Source organism: Phyllobates terribilis, unplaced genomic scaffold (assembly GCF_046119375.1).
Source record: "Phyllobates terribilis strain yellow unplaced genomic scaffold, ASM4611937v1 Scaffold_4__5_contigs__length_816908805, whole genome shotgun sequence".
In the NCBI taxonomy this organism is placed as follows: Eukaryota; Metazoa; Chordata; class Amphibia; order Anura; family Dendrobatidae; genus Phyllobates; species Phyllobates terribilis.
In genome coordinates this window covers 399,146,104-399,171,160 of record NW_027362764.1, presented here as the reverse complement: position 1 = coordinate 399,171,160, position 25,057 = coordinate 399,146,104, and the positions used below count along the sequence as shown (strand labels likewise).

The window sequence follows — 25,057 nt, the reverse complement described above, 5'->3', positions numbered from 1 at the left end:
CATGTCTACTATGCGTCTCTGTGCACCTGCGGAAACGGACATGCGGCGCGTCTTTCCAGACCTCAGCATGTAAAATTTCTCCTGCGGGTCCGCATGCGGACTTTCCCCATAGCCCTAATCTCTATGGGGAAAGTCCGTAGGTTTAAAAAAAAAAGGCGGAGCTCATTTGCATATCCGCACGCGGCTCCTCCGCAGCATCGGGGCCGCAGGCTGGAATGCTCGTCTGCACATACCCTAACTGGTCAAATACTTATTTCTCACTGCAAAATGCAAATAAATGTATCTAATTTATACAATGTGATTTTCTTGATTTTTTTGGGATATTTTATCTCTCAATGTTAAAATTAACCTACCCTTAAAATTATAGACTGTTCATGGCTTTGTCAGTGGGCAAACTTACAAAACCAGCAAGGGATCAAATAATTATTTCCTTCACTGTATATGTATGTATATAACTTTTTGATCACTTTTTATTCCTCACTGTGTGTCAGTATGATGAAAAGGCTATATTTTTGGTGTTTATATTTACCTATTTTTAAGGTTTTTACTGCACAAGTTAAATAATGCCACATTGGCTCTAGAAATTATTTCTACTTTTTTCATTTTACAGAAAACCAGCTTTTTTTAGTGGCAAAACTTTTTTTCTGTTCATTTTTCTGATTCTATTTTGTATTTTTTTTACAATTTTTTACTAATTGTATTCGTCTATGGAACTTGACCTTTCACTAGACTGATCATTGGTCTAATGTTCAGCAAAACTTTAATATAACTAACATTACTTAGGTTAGCAATTATAGGGTTAGTGCACTTAACTAATATGTCAGATTGTGATAACTTTCTGCTGATAAAACACATTTTGTTTAAATAGAAACACACAGCCACATGTGACACATAGCTGCAATCGCACACTGTCAAAATTCAAAAGTCGGAAGTGATACAGAGTTACTCCAGACTTTACTCTCAAACCTAGACAACCCCATCTAATCACTATGTATTAAAAGGGGTATTCCCATCTCCAAGATCCTATACCAATATGTATTAGGTGTAATAATAATAATAATATTAGCAAATACCTCCAATTAAAAATGTAGTATAGTTCTTCTGATTCGCTATATCTCTTTCCTCATGTGCAGACATTGCAGGACCTTAGGTATCTATGGTTACGACCACTAGCAACTAGCTAACTGTCACTATATCAGTGGTTGTAACCATGGATACTTAAGGTCCTGCAATGCCTGCACATGAGGAAAGAGACATAGCGAATCTGAAGAACTATACTACATTTCTAATTGGAGATATTTGCTAATATTATTATTACACCTACTACATATTGGAATAGGATCTTGGAGATGGGAATACCCCTTTAAGCTTTATTGAGTATAACTAGGAATATGTGACTATGGGAAGCTGCAGTTTGCTTGAGAACGGCTCGTTGTTTGTAAGGGCTGAAATGTCACATCTATGGGTTAATAAAATCAGTTTTCATTGTGACAAGTGGTTTGGTATCTGGAGGTGAGCCTTCATGGTCTCATTTGAAGTTGTGCTGCTTTGCTTGCTTCCATTTTTCTAGGTAGGTATATTTTAGTCATTGTGATATATTTGCTTTTTATTAGTGTTGGCAGCCTGTTCATGATATATTTGCCAATGACTCAACCTTATAACAGTAGAGGTACTGGATTTTCTGATAAAAAGAATAACATCCAGAACTGAAATCCAAGAAAGGCTTGGAAATAACAAAAGCGCGGACAGCTGGGTAACCAACATGAGCGCTGGAAGATTTGTAATGTATGTCAGCTCACTGGGAACCTTTGTATGTGTAGAGAGAAGAGACTTGTACAAGCATGTTTTGTGGTCTCTATAGTTACAGGAAGAAGAACAATAGAGAAGCTTTCTGTCCACACTATTGTTGCCATACTACACAAGGGGCAGCAACCATGGGGGTACAATACAAATGTAACACACACTGAATTGGCTTGAGTAATAATTTAGATACAATGCTGTACATGCACTGATTGCAATGATTAATGTCATCTAACTGGATATAATGAGACAGGGGCCTGCTGTTTATCAGGTTATACTCTATGGGTAAGATCTAGCACTGTCAGCACAGGCACAAAGACTAAACTGATGTGGATTTAAATGCTCTGAACTAGTACTGAAACCCACCAGGGAATCTTTTAGGAATTGCCTTTAGGAGACATTCATTTTTTCCTTCATTAATAAACTCTTAGAGGGAGTTTGTCACTCCAACATCACTATTTGAATTAAGCCCATAGTCATGTAGCCATCCCCTATACAACCATACCTTTGTTGCAGTAAAAGTTAACTTTAGAGAAAGAAGAATCGGCCAGGTCAGTAAATTGTGCCACCTGGACACAAGGCTGGGTCACACTGCAATGATGACATCGCTATCCCCTACCCCCGCAAAAAAACACGTGTCCCAGTGTGTACATGCTCTTATGCATTGCACGCATACCAACTTGTGATCCAGCTCATATCTTTGCTTTGGTAATGATGACATCTACCCGGCTAATCAAAAGAAGAGCTCAGTGAACTGGAATCTACTAAATCAATTCTCCCATTTTTAGTTGTCATTGTTGTGAATAAGAAGTATTTAGTTTGAAGAAGCAAATTAGGGGGCTTAGTGCTTCCATGAAGTGGCAAGAATGTTTGGTGCACGATTCCAACCCCTCAATTGCTATGCACAGCCGCCTCCCCTGTGTTGATTGACAGCTCTTGCTTGGCCAGAGCAAGCACTACCTGAAAATAATCCTTCAACATACATGTGTACAATATAACAGCTGGAGCCACCATCTCTGCTCATAGACCTCTCTACATTCAGCAGCACCAATGAAAGCCTCCATCCCCTCCTCCTCTTTCTGAAGCCTGAGGAAGCCAGAGGATCTAGAAGCTGCAGCAAAGATGTCTGCGCATACGTATGCTGGCCCCTGCTGTTACACTGTGTGCAAACATGCCGAAGGATTCTTATCAGGCAGTGATCACTCTGGCCAAGCGAGAGCTGTGTCTATCAACATGGAAGAATAATAATAATAATAATTTTTTATTTTTATAGCGCCAACATATTCCGCAGCACTTTACAAATTTTTGGGGGGACTTATACAGACAATACAGAATAAGCATATTTCATATCGAAAGGAGTGATGGCCCTGCTCACAAGCTTACAGTCTATGAGGAAATGGGGGAGACACAAAAGGTAGAATGAACATATATTGCATAATGCAGCCTTGATATACTAAATAGGATAAATAATACATGGACTGGTCGCCTGCCAGTATGTGTGCAGTCCTGACCGAGGCTATTATGTGAATGCTTGGTATGAACCTGAAATTGAATTAGATTTTAATATGGGGGAAAACGGGGACGGACAGATAGTGTGTGGAGGCGATACGCCAGTCTAAAGAAATGGGTTTTTAGGGTCCGCTTGAAACTGTGGGTATTGAGAATTAATCGAACTGTCCTGGGTAGTGCATTCCAAAGAATTGGCGCAGCACGCGAGAAATCTTGGAGACGGGAGTGGGAAGTTCGGATTATGGAGGATTTTAGTTTTAAGTCACTGGCAGAACGGAGGGCACGTGTAGGGTGGTAGACTGAGACAAGGGAGGAGATGTAGGGTGGTACTGAAGCATGGAGTGCTTTGTGGGTAAGCATGATAAGTTTAAATTGAACTCTATATTGGATGGGCAACCAATGCAATGACTGGCACAGGGAAGAGGCATCGGTGTAGCAGTTGGCGAGGAATATGATCCTGGCTGCTGCGTTAAGGACGGATTGGAGAGGGGAGAGTTTAGTAAGAGGGAGCCCGATAAGTAGAGAGTTGCAGTAGTCCAGACAGGAATGAATAAGAGCTACAGTAAGAGTTTTTGCCGAGTCAAAGGTGAGAAAAGTCCTGATTCTTGCGATATTTTTGAGGTGTAGATGACATGAACGAGCGAGTGATTTGATGTGAGGAGTGAAGGAAAGATCTGAGTTAAAAATGACCCCAAGACAGCGGGCTTGTTGCTGGGGAGTAATGGTTGAGCCACAAACGGAAATGGCAATATCGGGCACAGGTAGGTTAGTGGAGGGAGGAAATACGAGTAGTTCAGTTTTTCACAGATTCAGTTTTAGACAGAGGGAGGACATGATGTTAGACACAGCAGAAAGACAATCACTGGTCTTTTGTAATAATGCAGGGGTGATGTCTGGAGCAGTGGTGTATAATTGGGTGTCATCAGCATAGAGATGGTACTGAAAACCGAATATGCTGATTGTTTGTCCAATGGGAGCGGTGTATAAGGAGAAAAGAAGGGGGCCTAGGACTGATCCTTGAGGAACCCCCGAAAGTAAGGGGAAGGAGAGAGGAGGAGGAGCCAGCGAAAGAGACAGAGAAGGAGCGGTCAGAGAGATAGGAGGAGAACCAGGAGAGAACAGTGTCCTTGAGGCCAATAGTGCGGAGCATAGTAAGGAGCTGGAGATCCACAGTGTCAAATGCTGCAGAGAGATCCAGGAGAATCAGCAGGGAGTAGTGACCATTAGATTTAGCTGTTAGTAGATCATTATAGACTTTAGTGAGGGCAGTTTTAGTAGAATGTAAAGAGCGGAAACCAGATTGTAAAGGGTCAAGAAGAGAGTTGTCTGAGAGATAGCGGATTAGACGGGAATGGACCAGGCATTCCAGGAGTTTAGAGATAAAGGGAAGATTGGAAACAGGTCTGTAGTTGGCCGTGCAGTTCTGGTCAAGGGATGGTTTTTTAAGTAATGGATGTATGCTGGTATGTTTAAAAGAAGAGAGAAAGATACCAGATGAGAGGGAGAGGTTGAAAATTTTAGTTAGGTGAATAGTGACAGCTGGAGCAAGGGACTGAAGGAGATGTGAGAGAATAAGATGCAAGGAGCCTGATCACTTCATCTTCCGTGACTGGTTCGAAGTCAGAAAGTGAGCAAGATACAATGTGGTGGGGGAGAGCATGCATAACGTTTGGTGATTGGGAGAAAATTTCCTGTCGGATATGGTCAATTTTTTCTTTGAAATAAGTGGCCAGATTGTCAGCGCTGAGGTTGGTGATCCGGGCCTGTGCTGTTTGATTGAGGAGAGAATGAAACGTGTCTAAGAGTCGTTTAGGATTATTGGAAAGTGAAATTATGAGGTTGTTAAAGTAGGTTTGTTTGGAGAGGTGAAGCGAAAAATTATATGTTTTCAGCATAAATTTATAATGGATGAAATCTACGGGCAGATTAGATTTTCTCCACAGCCTTTCAGCGCACCTGGAACACCGCTGGAGAAGACGTGTTTGAGGTATGTGCCAGGGTTGTCGCCATCTATGCCAAATTGTTCTCTGCGTAGGAGGTGCAGCTTCATCCAGGGCACTTTGCAATGTTTCCTTATAAAGCTTCAGTGCAGAGTCAGGACATGAGAGGGAGGAGATTGGGGCCAATGATGATTGCAACTTTTTCATAAATTTCTGGGTGTTAATGGCGCGTATATTTCTATAAGTGTGCAAAGTGGGGGGGTCTTGAGTAGAGTCACAGTTCTTGACAGAGAATGAAAGAAGATTATGGTCAGACAGTGGAAGGGGAGAGTTAGTAAAGTCATGTACTGAGCAAAGCCGGGAGAAGATCAGGTCCAATGTGCTCCCGTCCTCATGTGTAGGAGAATTAGCAAGCTGTGAAAGGCCGAAGGAGGAGGTTAGTGATAAAAGGTGAGCGGCAGATGGGGAAAGAGGATCGCCAATTGGGATGTTAAAATCTCCCATGATTAACGTGGATATCGTGGATGTCGCAGGATAGAAAATTTGGAAGCCAGGCAGCAAAGTGATCCAGAAACTGACGGGAGGGACATGGAGGGCGATAGACAACGGCCACTCGCAGGGAGAAGGGCCGGTAGAGTCTGACTGTGTGGGCCTCAAAAGAAGTGAAGACAAGGGAGGGTACTGGTGGGATAACCTGAAAAGTACATTTTGTTGAAAGAAGCAGACCAACACCTCCACCTGATCTGTTGTCAGGACTCGGAGTATGAGAGAAGTGTAGGCCACCATAGGAGAGAGCTGCAGTGGCGGTGGTGTCCGACTGCTGGATCCAGGTTTCAGTGATAGCCAGAAGGTTGAGGGAATTGGAGAGGAAAAAGTCATGGATGTAAGAGAGTTTATTACATGCTGAGCGCGCATTCCAAAGGGCACAGTTGAATGAGACAGAAGATATGCAGGGAATATTAACAAGATTAGCAGGGTTACTGAATGTAACAGGGAAAGAGTTGGTGTTATTACTGGAAGGTCCTGGATTAGGAGAAATATGACCTGCGACTAAGAGAAGGAAGATATAGAGAGTGAGCTGATGGTTGAGTGATTTGTGAGACCGTTTCCTGTGTTGTATGGTGGGAGTGAATGGATCTGTGTGGTATAACATTGTGAAGAGAGCATGACAGCTGTACATAGGACAAGAGAGGAGAGAGGGGTTAATATGGATGAAGTGTGCAGAATTTGTGGGAGAACGGTGAATGTGGATGATTGTAGCAGCCAGAAAGTAAATGGCACAAATACAAATGGTGAATACTGTTTGCAAAACAGATGACCTGGAAGATGGTGGTGAGCAGCAGTATTAGGAACATCCATATTTATATGTACATTTCTACATACTTTCCAGAAAGCAAAAACCAGGAGTGGGTGATAAATGCAGAATGGGTGACTTGTTTCTATTATACCTTTTCTCTGATTGTTCCTCACCTGGTTTTGGCTCCCACTCCTGAGAAAAAATGCTGACCGAATACTGATAGTGGGGCACTGGCCTTAAAAGAATTGTCTGATTATAAATAGTGATGAGCAAGTATGTTCTGCTAACCCTTTTGGCGTGCATGCTCGGGCGAACACCGAGTATTTTCAGCGTGCTCGGGTGTTATGTTCCTAAGAAACAGCCATTCCTCACATGTATTAAAGCGGTCAAACAGTCGCAAATCATGCACACAGAGAGATTGAACCATAACACTCGAGCACGCTGAAGATACTCGGTGTTCGCCCAAGCATGCTCGCTGAAAGGGTTAACAGAGCATACTCACTCATCACTAATTATAAATAATCCCTTTAATATAGATGCAGGTCGTGGTGAGTTTTTGGATTCCTAATCCCCTAGAGATAACATGATCAAAGTGCAGAGGCTATACAGTTCTCTTGTATGTGGCCTATTACAATCCCTTTAATTACATAGACAGCAAGAATCTTTCTTTGTCAATGGCTCTCTTTGTTCTGGTTGATACTTTAATAAGATATTTTGTTTTCATAAGACAACTCCTGTACTGGTTTAGAAATGCAGGATTTTTAAACAAAAGAAAAAGAAGTCTCAATATCAATATCAAATAAACTACTTATTGTAGCAGCTTTAGCTTCTAATCTCTGCTCAACACAGATGCGGAGCAAACACCCCAAAACATTGCGGCCCTAATTCATCAAGATCGGTGATTTTGTAACCGGTCTTGATGAAGGGACATGGTGGAGTCAGACGCTTCTAATTCATAAAGAGGTACAGACCCTCCTTCATGAATCTGAAGCATCTGACAAGTAGTGGGCACCTCTGGGCATCGTACAAGAAATCTTGGACTGGAGTGAGATTTCTGGCATAGGGAACGCCACAGTTCGTCATGAATTAGATATGGGGTTACACCCCGGCCTCGCCCTTTCCGGGTCCCGCGCCACCCAGTTTGACACAGCTGGAAGAAACTGGAGTGAAAACGCCAAAAGTCGCAAAATTTTAGCACAACTCCGGATTGTGCAAAAATTTAGCAACTTTTCAAAGCAATTTACATAAAAATTCAGGTGAAAGCGCTTTGATGAATCGGGTCCTTTGCCTATAGATGAGTTTATGGCTTGGCATTTTTTCCTGGTCCTGTTACAAGATTTGGTTATGATTTGGACTTGAACATATTTTGCACTTACCTCTTCCAGATTGTAATCCTGAAATATTTTCTTTCAATCTGTGAGAGATCTCATTTGCATAGCATGCCATTGTATTATTAGATCTTATTTCAATCATACTATATAGAAGATAACTGTTCATAAAGTCAAGTTCCACAGTAACTATATTATCTGCACGCTGGTTGTATTGCTTTGCTCTAGGGAACTGAATTTTCCAGGAATACTGGACAAACATCTGTTTACACAGCTTACTGTATTTTAATGACATTTCCTTCAATCAGTGACATTGTGAAATGAGAAATTGATAGTGTTCCTGTAGTTAACAACATAGCAGCCACAATATCCTCCCTGTCACCGAGCAAATGGGCAATAAAGAAAGACTTGTAATAGGCACTATAAAACAATCAAATGCTTAAGGAAAGTATTCCAGTCATTGCACGGAGTGTTTTAAGATCCTGGGAATATTATATAGGGGATTACTTGAACAACATGCCTACTATAGCTGGTGCATGAGTAGGAAAACACAAGAAACATATCTACCTACCGTAACCACAAACACTAAGAATTTTCTTATTTTAAATGACACAACAGAATCTTAATGAATCTTTGATAAATTAATTAACATATTTTTATCTCTATCCATCAAATAAAACCAACATAAAACGTGCTATTAAACACAGCACAAGTTATCTTTGTGAATACAAGTAAAGGGTTTGTCTAGCTATTTTCTTTTCTCTTGTGAAAGGGCTTAAAATGGCATTAAATCATTAAATTAGTCAGCTATCTCCTGTACCAAACTTTTCCAGTCACTCACCATTCTCTATATTTTCGCACAAAATAATTCAAAAATAATAATTTGCCGTAGGTCTAATTTACTAAATTACATCATTTTTTAAAGGGAATATGTAAGCAGGTTTTTACTATGTAATCTAAGATCAGCATGATATTGGGGCAGAGATCCCGATTCCAGCGATGTATCACTTACTTTACTGTTGTAGCAGTTGTGATAGAATCACTAGAATCACAATTTTCTGTGCTGCAGATCTAGCAGTGCTCAGACTGCTGAACCTAGTGTAACTCTACCCACACCACTGATTAGCAGCTTTCTGTCAATAGACAATGTACACAAAAAGCTGCTAATCAGTGGGGGGGCGTGGTTGGACTAGGAGGCATGAGACAGTTTGTCCTCTAGTGATAATCTGCTGTTAAAACACTGGTTTCATTAAAGGAAAACACACATCACTGGTATCAGGCTCTCAGTTCATATAGCAAAAACCTGCTGACAGATTCACTTTAGGCCACTATCCCACTATCAGTATTTGGTCAGAGGTATGACACAGAATTTGATAACATTAGGTCATCATATTGAATAAGTTGTCATTAGTCTTGAGCTCAAGTGCTCGCTACTTGAGTTTGCATCGGGTACTCAGGTATGCACCATGTATTGCGGGTGCTCGAGTGACATGCTCGAGTCCTCGCCCCGCATGTTTCACGGTTGTTAGACACCCAAAAAAAAACTGTGCATGGCAGGTGATCCTCACGTGTTTTTTTTGGCTGTATAACAGCCGTGAAACATATAGGGTGGAGACTCGAGCGCGTCACTCGAGCACCCACGATACTCGATGCATACCCGAGCACCCGATGCAAACTCAAGTAGCGAGCACTTGCGCTCAACACTAGTCGCCATATCGTCATCATTTTTTTTTCTTTACTTTTGAAAAAATCCCAACCCCAACACAACCCTAACACTAACCCCAACCCCAACACTAGCACAACCCTTTCCCTAACACAACCCTAACCCTAACACAACCCTAACCCTAACACAACCCTAACCCTAACACAACCCTAACCCTAACACAACCCTAACCCTAACAGTAAATCTAATCCTAGAGTTTATTTTTTACGTCATTCCTCATGCGGTATAAATAATTAGACGACTTTATTCTTCGGGTCGGTGCGATTACAGCGATACCAGATCCATATTGGGTTTTTATGTTTGGCAGCTGTCACACAATAAAAGACGCTTTTTTTTGGAAAGACTAGTTTTTGAAATCATTTTTTCATATTTCGGTCAACAGAGTCATGTAAGGGCTTGTTTTTTGCAGGACAAGTTGACGTTTTTATTGGTACCATTTTCGGGCACGTGACATTTTTTGATCGCTTTCTATTCTGATTTTTGGAAGGCAGAATAAACAAAAAAACAATAATTCAGGAATTATTATTATTTTTTTTTATGCCGTTCCACGTGTGGTAAAATTGATAAGGCAGCGTTTTTCTTTGGGTCAGTACATTTTCTGACATGTTTACACTTTGTCCCACTATGGGACTTTCATATTTTGCAGGCTGATCAATTGCATACCATAGGGATGCAGCAGCATCCCTGTGCTATGCAGGCTGTCAGCCCTGCAGGCACAAGTTAGATAGATCACGCACTGCGCATGATCTATCTAACTTCCTGAAGTCTGGTGACCCGGATGTCGCCATGACGACATCGGGTCACCATGGCAACGATCGGGTGTCCGATCCAAGGAAAGAGGGGCTCTCTTACCTCTGCCTGCTCCCGCAATGTTGCGTTCGACTTCGATTGCAGCATTTCGGGGGTTAATGTGCCGGGAGCGGTGCGGGACAGCTCCCTGCACATAGCACCGGGTGTCAGCTGTTAGAATCAGCTGACACCCAGCGGTGATTGCGCTCGTATAGTCTCTGTGCGGGCACGATCGGTGAGGCAAAATAATACATACCTGGTCATTAAAGCCCAGGTTACAGGTACCTATTATTACGCCTCACGTCAGAAAGGGGTTAACAAAACCTATATTTTTAGGGACCACTTCACATTTAAAGTGACTTTGAGGAACCTATACATCATAAAATTCCTAAACAATATCCTACTTTAAAAACTACACCCCTCAAAAGTATTTAAAACAGCATTCAGAAACTTTGTTAAACCTTCAGGGGTTTCCCAAAAATTAAGGCAAAGTGGAATGAAAATAATAAAATGTTGATTTATCCATGAAAATGTTGCTTTAGCCCCAAATTGATGCAATTGTTTTTTTTCACTTGAAAAAGACGTTAGTCCAATGTTGAAAGCATGATGGAAATAAAAACAGTTCAACTCATCTTGGTCCTAAGGATTCTTCATTACAGCAATGCAGCCTGATATTGTGTTATCGCCCAAATTGGTCAATTATCCAGGGGGAGGAGATCATCCTCAGCCTCGAGCCAGCAGCAGCTGATATTTTTAGGTGTTCAAAAGAATTGTGTCTGCACACAAACTGCTCAGGTGAGCACCTTCTTTTTACTTTACTTTATAACCAAAAGGGTATTATTCGATGGTCTTGTGCGCTTTCAGATCAGTCTCTGGCACACAGGAAGGAGGAGTGTCAGCTACTGCTCTCAGCAGGAACATACACACCACCGTACCTGGGTGATCTTTCGGCCATCTTTCAGACCAGAGTCACCATGGATACCATCAGCACATCAGTGCCGATCGGAGCAGAGACGGAGCTTCTTCCCTCTGCATGCCAATCAATGTCACTGACGCTATTGACAGCAGTATCAAATGAGTTAAATGCCTGCGATTGGCGCTAGCACCGATCGTGGGTGTTACATCAGGCTGTCAGCTATGATATATAGCTAAAGCCTGCTGATAATTGCGCCAGCACTGTGAGTGAGCCGATGAGTTCATTGCACTGTACATGTATGGTGGTTTGCGGGAAAGCACCGTACATGTACAGCTGATGTTGTGAAGAGGTTAAAGGGGTTGTCCGGCCAAAAGTGATAAGTCTGCAGTCACTCTGTGTGACTGCAGACTTATGAATCCCTCCAGCACATGCATTGTGTGTTGCACTTTAGGACAGATTGATTCATGCATTTTAGTTTTGACTTAATTACCTTCCTTCGTTAATATATGCTCCCATCCCTTGGTTCAACTTAGTGCACGTGTCACTTTTCTTTTTCTGTCCCTTTTCCTACTGTACAAGTAATGAAACTAGGTAGAAGTGTTTGTCACCTTAAAGAGTTTGTACGAAGCCATAATACACCCCTGTGCATATGGTCTAATAGAAGGTCCTTCATTAAAGTCAAGGATGGCAGACAGTCTTGGTATGCTATGTACAATCATCATATATAACTTTTTCTTACTTAACTAAAATACCTTAAAAATTTGTACAAATATTGTCGGCTGCAGGCCGACCAAGAGAAGACCCCATTATGTCCTGCCAGTGTTGGTGACATTATATTGCCTTCAGACTTCTTACATATATTTCCTTCTCCATCATGGATCATTCCAAAACTGAAAACAAACAGAAAAATTAAATTATGATATAGTAATTATGTGAATAAGAGTTATTTCACATATTTCTCACACAAAGAAGAGAGTTGTTTTTTTCATTTCTACATGCATAAATGAACAGAAGCTCACTAAATTTAAAGGGAGTTGGTCACCCCCAAAACCCAATTTCGACTAAGCATATAGCCGCTATTCAAACCACTTTACTTTAATTTGTCTCTTTGTTGTGCAAGAATTATTTTTTTCCTAATTAGGGAGTATTGTGCACCCTTGGTGTAGCCAAGCAGCTTTATTGCATTGCTCCGCCCAATGAATTTGGATATTTTGCCTCCTTTTCTGGTCATGGACAGTGTTAGCTTTCCCAAACCATTATCTCAGGAGAAAGTTGGTGTCTTCACTATACTGTGCAGTTTGTGGCTGCAGCAGAGAAGAGAGAGCTGCGTGCACACACACCAAGTTACCCATGTGAGTGTGTGCACAGTTTGAACTGTGTTTTTGGGGCAACAGACTTCTTTATTCATTCACATGAGTATGAAGTGGTCAGATTTCCAAGAACTAGCCATTGTTCTATATAACCAAAATGCAGAAGAATAATGGAAATAGAACTTACTTGTGACCCGATTCATGAGCGATGGTAAAAGCGAGGCCTAGCCCAGTGTCTTCATTAATAGTGCAGCTACGATATTTACTGCACATACCACTAATTGGCGCAAACCCTGTAAAACCAGAATAAACAGTTATTTTGCCATATATGATATATACAGTATGGTTGGATCGTCATATCTCATACTGTATTATGTGCAGATACAGTATGTTCCACTGCCAGTATGAACACCATGTAACAGTATTTATTTTGCTCTAGATAGCCACTTATTAAATGTATCAAAAGCCGCAAGAGTATTATTTTATTTCTGTTATTGAGAACAATCAAAAAAATTTAAGCTGCTAAGGGGTTATTCAGAACTTTTGTATTTTTATTCTTATGGGCTAAGAACTTACAGATAGGTAGTTTCCAATTACATGTCTGTTCTGCTCGGCACCAATCGCTGCCGGCATAGAGCGGTCAACAGTTCGAGACTGTGACTCGTGTTGACATCAACCCGATAGAGCAGCTTTTCTCTTCTGCTCTGCTCTGTTGACAGGTCATGTCAGCCAATGTCATGCTAATTGACAGCCGTCTCCCCGCTGCATGGAGCTGGCTGTCAATCAGAATGACATCGGCAGTGCTCCCCCGCCGAGAGAGCAGACTGGAAGAGGAAGAACTGCTCTGTTGATGCGAGGTCAAATGAAGCAGCAGAATTGCTGGCTGGAGTGGTCTATGACTGCTCTGAGCAGATGGAGATCAGTGTCAGGAAGAACAGGAAGGTACTTAGCAACTACCTGCCTGTAAGTTCTTAGCCCTAGAAGAAAACAAAAATATAAAAGTTCCGATAACCACTTTAATATTTTGAATGGAGTTCACTAGTCAATGGCTAGTCAGTGATGGTATTGGCATAGAAGATGGAAGATGAGTAACAAGGCTAGAAGGGGATCCATTTTTCAGTTTGAGGCGGCAAAACTTGGCTGTGTGGTTTGAAAGATGGCAGAATGAAAAGGTTACCCAAACCCTGCAGACTTAAGAGACTGAAGAAAATTGTGGATCAACAAATGAGTGATACATCTGGACTAGAAGTAAGTTTACAACAAGGAAAATAAAAGAAAAGCCTGTGAAGTGCTATGTGAGTACTTTCTGAAATATAAAAAATGCATATGGAACCGTACCTAATGTGTCACAAGGTTCATTCTTCCAGGAGCATATATCCAATCCAGTAAGTAGAATGGCATGATCATGCCGACTGCCATCTTTTCCCATCAGGCCAGACTGCCACTGGCAGAAGCTGCTTAGTGTATGGTCAGCATGATGGTTTATCACAAGACCAGGCTGAAATAGAGATACATATTACTTTTAGATCTCTAAGGGTTTCTCTTTATAGGTAAATGACGCTGATTCACATATTTGAACACGTAATACTTTAATATGTGGGTATAAAGAAAATGGCAAATTTTACCTTGTTGGCTACAACAAGCACAATTAAAATATGTATGTATGATGCCATTTTACAGTTAACATTTTCATTCATATTGTTAAATAATTTAGCTAATGTGTTATATAAAATATACTGTACTGATCTACAGTTACTCTCCATTCTCTTATACTATAGTAATCACACTGCCTCTAACATTGGAGCTAAAACCCAAAATTGAAAGTTAATTTTTGCTTTTCTAATCAATACATTTTACCACTGTAAAATAAGTAGCCAGTCATATACCCAATTAAATAAATTACAATAAAAATAGTACAGATAAGAAAAAAAATTAAGAAGCGAGCGGCTGAAGGAAGAAAATGTAGCTTCATTTTTTCCCTGCAGCCGCACTTCCACAATTAAACATGTGCACATGTTTAAAATGGTATTTACGTACAGATTACCATTATGGCTGCAGGTAAATACAGGGTTTTTTTACTGACAGGTTATTAGGTGATCATCTAATATTTACGGAGAGCCTGCAAAAGCAGCCTGCATTTCTAAGAGTCTCCATCTTGAAAACAATACAAATTATAAATTTGTTTTCTAGTGTCACCTTCTGGTTATTTCTAATGCTGATGATCATATACGTGTCTAAGGGCTGAATCAGACTTCTGATTTTCATGCATGATCGCTATCCATGTTTTTGATGGATAGCACTTGTACCTAGGGAAATGGGGGGCAGACCTAGCACCACACTAAATTTATGCTATATATTTGTGCCAATGTCCCCATAAATGCAAAAGAGCAAAATAAAGGAAAATTGGGACAACTCAAGGGCACCAAATATAATAAATAATCAGATATAATCCTTATCTCTGTGCATCTCTACTATTTATTTGGTACTGTCTTTATTCCTATATTATTATTATTATATACTTGATTCATTTATGGGCTTAGATAGTGGAGCTTATATATTTTTTACTATGCTCCTTGATTAATTTATTTATTTGTATCATGCCATATATGTTCTAGTGATATTTGGAATTATGTACCATTATTGATATATACCGATTGTGCACAGATTTACGATATATTATTGTTATGCTTATTTATCATTTTTTTCCTTTTTTTGGGGGTGATTTTTTCTTTCTGTTTTTTGTCCTATGTGTTTTTTAATCATGTTTTTTATAAGAATGTTCTATTTTCTATGTCTTGAGAATAATAAAATTTTGCATATATTTATATATTATCGTTCCTATATCTGATTATTTATTATATTTGGTGCCCTTGAGTTGTCCCAATTTTCCTTTATTTTGCTCTTTAGCACTTGTACCTGTGATAGTCTTTGAGGCCATTCACATGTCCATGATTTTTCGCGATTGCGGAAACATGTCTGATTTTGATCCGTGGGCCAGATCAAAATCAGCAATGCAAGTCAATGGGTCCGTGAAAAAAAAGATCAGACCGCATTCGGATGACATCTAAATGCAGTCCGATTTTCATGCACTGTCAGAAAGTAAATGGAAGAGAAATTTTTCTTTTTATTTCTCCACATACCAGATAAAAATGATAAAACTCGGATCAAACTCTGATCTAAATAATAGGTCCATTTTTCTCATATGTGAGAAAAACTGGCGTCTAAATGAGCCCTAACAAAGCAAAAGTGAGATTCTGCAGTCTATAAAAAGACGGACCGCTCATCAAGAAAAGGTATGGGTGGGGGTTTTATACTAATAAGCATACCTTACATTCTTAACTGAGTGATTTTTGAGAAAATTGCATTAATTAAAGTTACCACAGGTGTCTGATCAAAAGACACTCTTTTTTTTAGCTTACTGGAAATTGTCCAAAGTCTAGTTGTTTTGTCAAGGTTTAAATGGAAAATAATTAAACTGTCACTGACTGTCTGAACATGAAGTAAGACATTTAAAAAAGTTAAAAATAATAACAAAGCTGTCTAGCTCAGCAGTCCCAGTCAGGTCATAGACATTTCTGGCCACAAAATATTAAAAATAGAGATTCCTAAAGTGTGTACAGGTCTGAAAGAAATGACTAACCAACACTTTACAATAATAGACGCTTCTGTGTATAGCAACAGCCTAGACAGATCACTGTATCTACTTCATGTACATAACCATGAATTTACATACAATTCTACAAAATATTGGCAAGGTTTCTACCAAGAACAAGTATTCAAATTAACACAAATCTTCCATCAAGTCTAGCGGCATCACAATAGTGATATGAAATGTGCTATGTTGTTTCCACTGATCAAGCAATGTCTTTTGTTGACAGCTCTTGCAATCAACACACCAAAAATTGGCTTGGAACAAGAGCAACAGCAGATGTTTCCTGCACCATAAATCTCTTAGTTTTGATAAATAACGAAAGAAAAGGAGTAATTTAGTGAAAATTGGCAATGCACAAAACAGTCCACTCATATTTGGCACAAGGACCTAATAGAAAAAGCATGTCCTGTAAACATTTAAGGGATACATTCTACCAGGATTTTTAATCCATGTATTATTTTGTAATTAGTCATTGACTCAACTTATCATTAGAAGTTTTTGCATGGCAAAAAGTTTAAAGGGTTTACTTTATCCAACTTTCAAAATATGTTTAAAAACAGATGAATGGTCTAAAATAACGTCCCTCTTCTTTTCCCTGGTCACGTACCTTATTACTGCCATTATGTATTCTGTCACCATCTGTAATGTAGCCAGTAGTATGACATGTGAATGCTCCTGCTAATGACTGCAGCTATGGTCACATTCTGACTGTTTATTTTATACCCTTTTTTGGTTAAACCCCTTTAAGACTGGGAAATTTTATGTTTTTGCGCTTTCATTTTTTACTCCTGTTTCATCCAAGAGCCATAATTATTTGTCCATCAACAATGCCATATGAAGACTTTTTTGGTTGGACAAAGAAATAGTTTTGAAGGACACAATTCACTTTGCCATGTAATATACTGAAAACTGGACTATTTCCAAATGGGGTAAAGAGGTGAAAAAATGCAATTCTGCCATTGTTTTTTGGATTTGTTTTTATAGGAAAAAGAAATAGAATTCATTACATTAAGTAAAAATGATGGTATAATTGGTCAGGCAAATAGGAGTACAGTCACAGCAAACTTATAAGGGGTTTCTTTGGTTTTGTGATAAAAAAAAAAAAAATCATACATTTGTAAAAAAAAAATTGTGACCATTTTCTGAAATTTTTAACTTTTTTGGGTGGTTAATTACGCTTGGTGAGGGCTTGGTTTTCGCACACTGAGGTTACATTTTTTTATACCATTTTGGCATATAGACAATGTTTTTCTCTCTTTTTGTTGCATTTTTTTGTGGGGAGTGCAGCGAGAGAAGAAAACAAATGCTGCTGTCAGTGATTGACAGCAGCAATTAATTGGTTAAAAGGGTTGTTCAGGACTATTTTTTTTTTACTATGGGCCTAAAAACTAACAAACAGAGGCAACTACCTGTCTGTTCTACCTGCTGTCAGCTCAGGGTGGTCATCGGCGGTTCCTGCTGGCGATTCTGCAGCTCTACATTAACAGAGCAGCTCTTCTTCTTCTTTCGGGCTGCTCTGTTGACTGGGCATTATTGCTGATGTTATGCTAATTGGCAGCCAGCTCCCCCAGATTGACGCCAAGGTCAACCAGCATGGCGTCAGCAGTCACACCCCATAAAAAGAGCAGAGCGGAAAATAAGCCACTGCTCTGTCGATATTACATCAGCAGAAGCCACTGAATCAGTGGCAGGAGTGGTCTGTGACCTCTCTGCATGGGCAGAGATCAGAATTGGGCACAATGTACAGGTAGATAGCAACTACCTGTCTGTTAGTTCTTAGGCCCCTAGTAAAAACATTATATAGTCCTGGATAACACCTTTAAACAGTAGTGATTGGAGCTTGCTCTGTCTGTTGCTGTTACAGCTGGCATCTGCCTGTTAAAGGGACTCTGCCAGCGCAGAATGACTATTCAAACTAAGCCCAGCCACTCGGTGCTTCACTGCGGAGCCAATCATTTAAATGTACCTTCCCACCTGCTTGTTTTCCCTCTATCTCCACACCCTCCCCTTTGATTGACAGCTGTGGCTCAGAGAAGGGTGAAGATAGATGGAAAACAAGCAAGTGTGAAGGTGTGTATAAATGTTTGGCCACACCGTGATGCACTGAGCTCCTGTACTTGGTTTGAACAGTCATTCTGTGCTGACAGAGTCCCATTAATGTGTATGCTGAGATCCTGAGCCAGCTCCATACATCTGCCACAACCACATGTCATAAATCTATGTGGGTGTTGTCATGTTAAAGTAAACCATTAAAGTTTGTGACAAGCTAGAAAATAATATCAATCTTACCTGCTCATCTTCCAGTAAAATAAGACCAATGATGACAACATTAATGTTCCCACCTATTGTGCCATCTTTAAACAAAGCAGACACCTGGAAAACAAGAAATGTGAAACTTTGTATTACAGACTGCAGCAGAGTGCGGTATTCACACCATGCTTGCTGAAAATATGTATTCTAAAAATGTATGAAACTGCATACCATAAGGGCGGCTTACATTTGTATTGGCTCTTGTTATAAAAAAAAACTCCTTTTGTGGTATTAAAAAGTGTGTTTGACTAATCATTTCAATACTGTTACCAAACAGAAAGTAGATTAAAAAGTGTCAGAAAGAATTTTTTTTTGGCAACAATAAGACTAACCAGATTTTTTGTAGTCAGTGTACCTATATCTAGGACAGTATGTGTAACAAGGTGCATCCTCTATGTCTGGAGGAAATAAGGCTTTTAAACCAACGTAGTAGGTGATAGTTTATTGTAAGAACACAGAGACCATGAAACTCTGAAGTTGTCAAACAATTAATTGAAAGATTTTATCAGAGGTATGGAGGGTATGGATAAACTACCTAGGGTGCACATATGTATAGTTTGCTCAGCTGAAATAAGAGTCCACAGGGGAAGGCCGGTCAAGTCAGGAACTGATCTGTGAACATCTGAGCAATGTTTGCTAGCACTGCTGCTCTCATCTCTGAAATAGATTCACACAGTATATTGGTAAAGGGGCTATCCCAGCTTATGGCTATGCTCAATGAAGACTGTTATATAACTAATTCACTATCCTATACTTGTATTTAGCTTAGGGCAGGATTCAAACTTAGGACCTGTGCCATGGAAGGCAGAAGCATTAACAGTGAGCCACAGTCTGCGTTGTTGTCCAAGAGAATGTCTCTATCTAAAACCTCAATAGTATTCTGCTGTATATACATAATATTTGCTGGAATATACAGATTTACCTCAAAATGCCTGTAAATTTAAATAAAATACAAACACTGTAAAGAAGAAAGTTGTTTTTTTTACAGAACGTTACTAAAATATAATATGCAAAAACAATTCTGATAAATGCTCTCTTTAAATGAAACGTTCTTGAATATATGTCACAAAGCAGTAATACAGATGCATGATGTATATAAAAAAAGAACAAATATGGGGGCTACATTGTGTTAAAACTGGGGTAAACAAGGTTGGTCTAGGAAAGAAAAGATGCTCAGCTTAGCAGGTTATGCTTTGATAGGCACAACACTATAATTGCCGTGTAAAGATAAATGCTCCGCTACTGGTAATCTGGTCCCAATAGGTCCAAGGTGACAACTAGAGATGAGCGTTGTTCTACTCGAACTGTTCGCCAATCTCAAATTCGAGCTGTTTTGGGCGGTGTTCGAGCCGGTCGGCGAACACGAACAATTTGAGAAAAATTCGGCTGTTCGAGGTTATGTTCGATAACTGTTCGTGCACCAAAATCATAACTGGATTTTTTCTCAGTAATGATGAAAATTAATGTTAATACGCAGTTTGAGTGTACAGCGGGGCGGGGGGAGGGGCAGGGGATGGATCTCTGCAGGAACAATGAAGATCTCCATTTTTTTTTCTCTTTCCCGCATTTGCAGTGGGGAGGTGCAATCTGTCAGCCTATCAGCAGCGCACACACGGAGCGAAGTGCTTTTTTTCACACAAGCAAGGGCATGTGTGATTGGCAGTGTATGTCACATGTCCTTGCCCTATAAGACCAAGCCATTTTCCCCGTCGCCACCATTTTCTCACTGCTGCAGCTGCGTGTTAGACGGCACCGCTGTTGCTGTGTGCGCTATACCTTGTTAATTTCAAGCCAATTTTCGCACAAATATACAGATAGCTTGGGAGTAGGGAATAGTTGTGATTGCAGTCCTTTTAAGGACTAGGTTACAGCATTTCCTACGACTTTTATCAGGCAGGTCTGTGCTCTTAAATAGATAGATTGTGGGAGTAAAGACTAATTGTAATTGGAGTCCTTTTCAGGACTAGGTTACATCAGTTCCTATCAGTTTTTGCCAGGCAGGTCTGTGCCAGTGCTGTGCAAGTTTTTTTCACAGCATTTGGCTGAATCTAGCAAAGCTAATCCTTTTTGGCCTATTGCAGAGTGTGTTAGTCAGTGGAGTAGCCTATCTGTGTTGCAAGATATACCACCTGTGTATAGAATACCAATTTTGTTACTGCACCTAGTGAAGTAAAATCTTTTGGGCATAGCATCATTCTATTAGTCCATCTATACTGACCTCCATCAGGTTGCAAACTGAATATAATTTTTTTCTGCATCTAGCTCTGAAAAAATATTTGGGCTTCTAGCAGTGTGTGGGACTTGGTCTATTAGTCCATCTATACTGACCTCCATCAGGTTACAAATTAAAAATAATTTTTTTCTTCATTTAGCTCTGAAAAAATATTTGGGCTTCTAGCAGTGTGTGGGACTTGTTCTATTAGTCCTTCTATACTGACCTCCAGCAGGTTGCAAATTGAATATAATTTTTTTCTGCATCTAGCTCTGAAAAAATATTTGGGCTTCTAGCGGTGTGTGGGACTTGGTCTATTAGTCCATCTATACTGACCTCCATCAGGTTGCAAATTAAAAATAATTTTTTTCTGCATCTAGCTCTGAAAAAATATTTGGGCTTCTAGCAGTGTGTGGGACTTGGTCTATTAGTCCATCTATACTGACCTCCATCAGGTTGCAAATTAAAAATAATTTTTTTCTTCATTTATCTCTGAAAAAATATTTGGGCTTCTAGCAGCGTGTGGGACTTGTTCTATTAGTCCATCTATACTGACCTCCATCAGGTTGCAAATTAAAAATAATTTTTTTCTGCATCTAGCTCTGAAAAAATATTTGGGCTTCTAGCAGTGTGTGGGACTTGGTCTATTAGTTCATCTATACTGACCTCCATCAGGTTGCAAATTAAAAATAATTTTTTTCTGCATCTAGCTCTGAAAAAATATTTGGGCTTCTAGCAGTGTGTGGGACTTGGTCTATTAGTCCATCTATACTGACCTCCATCAGGTTGCAAATTGAATAAAAAAATTTTCTGCATCTAGCTCTGAAAAAATATTTGGGCTTCTAGCGGTGTGTGGGACTTGGTCTATTAGTCCATCTATACTGACCTCCATCAGGTTGCAAATTAAAAATAATTTTTTTCTGCATCTAGCTCTGAAAAAATATTTGGGCTTCTAGCAGTGTGTGGGACTTGGTCTATTAGTCCATCTATACTGACCTCCATCAGGTTGCAAATTAAAAATATTTTTTTTCTTCATTTAGCTCTGAAAAAATATTTGGGCTTCTAGCAGTGTGTGGGACTTGTTCTATTAGTCCTTCTATACTGACGTCCAGCAGGTTGCAAATTAAAAATAATTTTTTTCTGCATCTAGCTCTGAAAAAATATTTGGGCTTCTAGCAGTGTGTGGGACTTGGTCTATTAGTCCATCTATACTGACCTCCATCAGGTTGCAAATTAAAAATAATTTTTTTCTGCATCTAGCTCTGAAAAAATATTTGGGCTTCTAGCAGTGTGTGGGACTTGGTCTATTAGTCCATCTATACTGACCTCCATCAGGTTGCAAATTAAAAATAATTTTTTTCTTCATTTAGCTCTGAAAAAATATTTGGGCTTCTAGCAGTGTGTGGGACTTGTTCTATTAGTCCTTCTATACTGACCTCCAGCAGGTTGCAAATTGAATATAATTTTTTTCTGCATCTAGCTCTGAAAAAATATTTGGGCTTCTAGCAGTGTGTGGGACTTGGTCTATTAGTCCATCTATACTGACCTCCATCAGGTTGCAAATTAAAAATAATTTTTTTCTGCATCTAGCTCTGAAAAAATATTTGGGCTTCTAGCGGTGTGTGGGACTTGGTCTATTAGTCCATCTATACTGACCTCCATCAGGTTGCAAATTAAAAATATTTTTTTTCTGCATCTAGCTCTGAAAAAATATTTGGGCTTCTAGCAGTGTGTGGGACTTGGTCTATTAGTCCATCTATACTGACCTCCATCAGGTTGCAAATTGAATAAAAAAAATTTCTGCATCTAGCTCTGAAAAAATATTTGGGCTTCTAGCGGTGTGTGGGACTTGGTCTATTAGTCCATCTATACTGACCTCCATCAGGTTGCAAATTAAAAATAATTTTTTTCTGCATCTAACCCAGCCAATAGTTTTGGCCTAATACCACAGTTTGGCCACTCAGCTCTGCTCGGTTACCATCCATTGTTTTTTTGTGCAAACAACTCCAGAGTTGTGAATTAGTTAACCACCAAAATGAGTGGAAAAAGGCCTGCTGCTGGTGGAAAGGGGAATAGGCGTGTTGGGAAGGGGAAAAAAGGTTGTGTCCGTGGGGTAGGTGCAGAAGAAAGACCATCTTCCAGCCAAACTAAAATGTCTACTTCTTTTAGCGGACAATGTGATAAGATCCCTTTCTTACGGCCACGCCAATCGCTATAAATTCCAGATGAGGCACAAAAACAGCAGGTGCTTCAACGGATATCAAGTGCTCCTTTAAGTGGGCTCTCCTCCACATCAACTTCAACATCACAAATACTCCAGTCCTCAAAGGTGTCACCCAAATCGCACTTGCTTCCTCACAGCTCCCAAATCTCCAGCTGCCCGTCTGAGTATGAGGTAGAACAGATGGTTGAGTCTGCAGAGCTGTTTACTCATACTATAGCCTGGGAATCAGAGGTCGACTCCAGCGCTTCTGTGAATCCAGACGAGGAAATGATCTGCACTGATGCCCAGAATCTTTATGAGTCGGATCCAGGACCAGACGCAGAAGGTTCTGACCATAATGTAGACCCTCATTCCCAAACTGTAACTCCTGTTGGTGGAGACAATGAGGAAGACGATGATAAGACTCAAATACCTGATTGGAGCGACAACTTTAGTTTTTTGTCAGGGCAGGAACAGGTTGGCTCTGAGGACGACGGGTGTGATAACGCACAGGGTGATGATGATGAGGTCGGAGATCCCACTTACTGTCAACCCACAGTCAGCCAAGAGATGAGGTCAGCAGAGGAGGTGGAGGAAGATGCTAGTGACGACGAGGTCAGGTTGCGCCTTCCTGGACAGAGACGTAGTACTGGAAGCACGTCAACAACTGCATCCTCAAACACAACTCTGCCTCTCACCACAAGTCGTGGTGGCTCTTCAGGTCGCATGGGTGCTAAGCCTTGCATAGCCTGGGCATTTTTTCAGATCGATAAAGATGACCCAACTCGTGTTATCTGTAACATTTGTCAGCAAAAGCTAAGTAGAGGCCAAAAAATACATAGTTTGAGTACTTCATGCATGAACCGGCACATGGACATGAAGCATAAGTTGCAGTGGGAAGCTCAGTGTGCTACAATGCGGTCTAGCCGGCCGGGCCAACCACCGTCTGCCATATCTTGTGCATCCGCGGCCTCTTCATCCTCTGTGACTGGGGGGACAGCAGTCACACCTGTTTTGGGGCGCAGACCTGCCACCTCTTTACCCGCAACAGCCAGCGTGATTGGCAGGTCATCATTTTCTTTGGAGGTGGTAACACCAGCTGGTCTTGAGCGCTGTCCGACATCGATAGCACCACCTTTGGATCAAGGCAACCTAACATGTCCGCCTGCATCTTCCTCACAGACCGGCAGTTTGCCGGGGACACCCTTATCAACCCCGTCTAAGCACAATAGCCAGCCCTCGGTCCCTCAGATGTGGACAAGTAAAAGACCATTTCCTCCTAGCCATGAGAAAGCTAAGAGGTTGAATTTCACCATCTGCAAGCTCTTGGCTACAGAAATGCTGCCTTTCCGCCTGGTGGACACAGAGGATTTTCGAGACCTTATGTCCGTCGCAGTGCCCCAGTACCAGATGCCCAGTCGGCACTACTTCTCAAAGAAAGGTGTGCCTGCGCTCCACCAGCATGTCGCACACAACATCACCGCTTCTTTGAGAAACTCTGTGTGTGACAGGGTGCATTTCACCACAGACACTTGGACGAGTAGGCATGGACAGGGGCGTTACATGTCGCTGACTGGGCACTGGGTAACTATGGTGACAGCAGGACAAGGGGCTGCTGTCCAAGTCTTGCCGTCCCCACGAGTTGTGCGTCAATCCTCTTTATGTCATTTTTCCTCCACTGCTTCTGCCTCCTCAACCTCCTCTCGGTCTTCCACCTGCACCCAAAGCCTGTCTGGTCATGCCACAAGCTTTCTAACTGCGCAGAAGGGATCCTGCACACCTCCTTACTATGCTGGCAGTAGGGCTCAACGTCATCAGGCGGTTTTTACATTGAAATGTCTGGGAAATGTGAGTCACACAGCTGAGGAGTTGTGGTCAGCTCTGGAGAACCAATTTCATGAATGGTTGTCTCCACTGGACCTGAAACCAGGGAAGGCCGTGTGCGACAATGCTGCAAACCTGGGTGCGGCCCTTCGCCGGGGCAATGTCACACACGTGCCTTGTATGGCTCACGTGTTGAACCTGGTTGTCCAGCAATTTTTAGCCCACTATCCCAGACTAGATGGCC

General features: G+C 40.8%; 1 protein-coding gene across 2 annotated transcripts in view; it reads right to left on the bottom strand.

The window, feature by feature from the left end:
• Nucleotides 1-25,057, bottom strand: part of ADAMTS16 (ADAM metallopeptidase with thrombospondin type 1 motif 16) — a 453,100-nt gene that overhangs the window by 280,991 nt on the left and 147,052 nt on the right. For both annotated transcript variants that reach the window (XR_012320095.1, XM_073678502.1), the window contains exons 6-9: nt 18,554-18,637; nt 13,951-14,110; nt 12,800-12,905; nt 12,055-12,192 (exon numbers count right to left, since the gene is read on the bottom strand). Coding sequence is in view for 1 of the 2 variants with exons in the window: in XM_073678502.1 (XP_073534603.1) it covers nt 12,055-12,192; nt 12,800-12,905; nt 13,951-14,110; nt 18,554-18,637 (488 nt within the window). In the remaining variant the exon portion in view is untranslated. The remainder of the gene's footprint in view (nt 1-12,054; nt 12,193-12,799; nt 12,906-13,950; nt 14,111-18,553; nt 18,638-25,057) is intronic.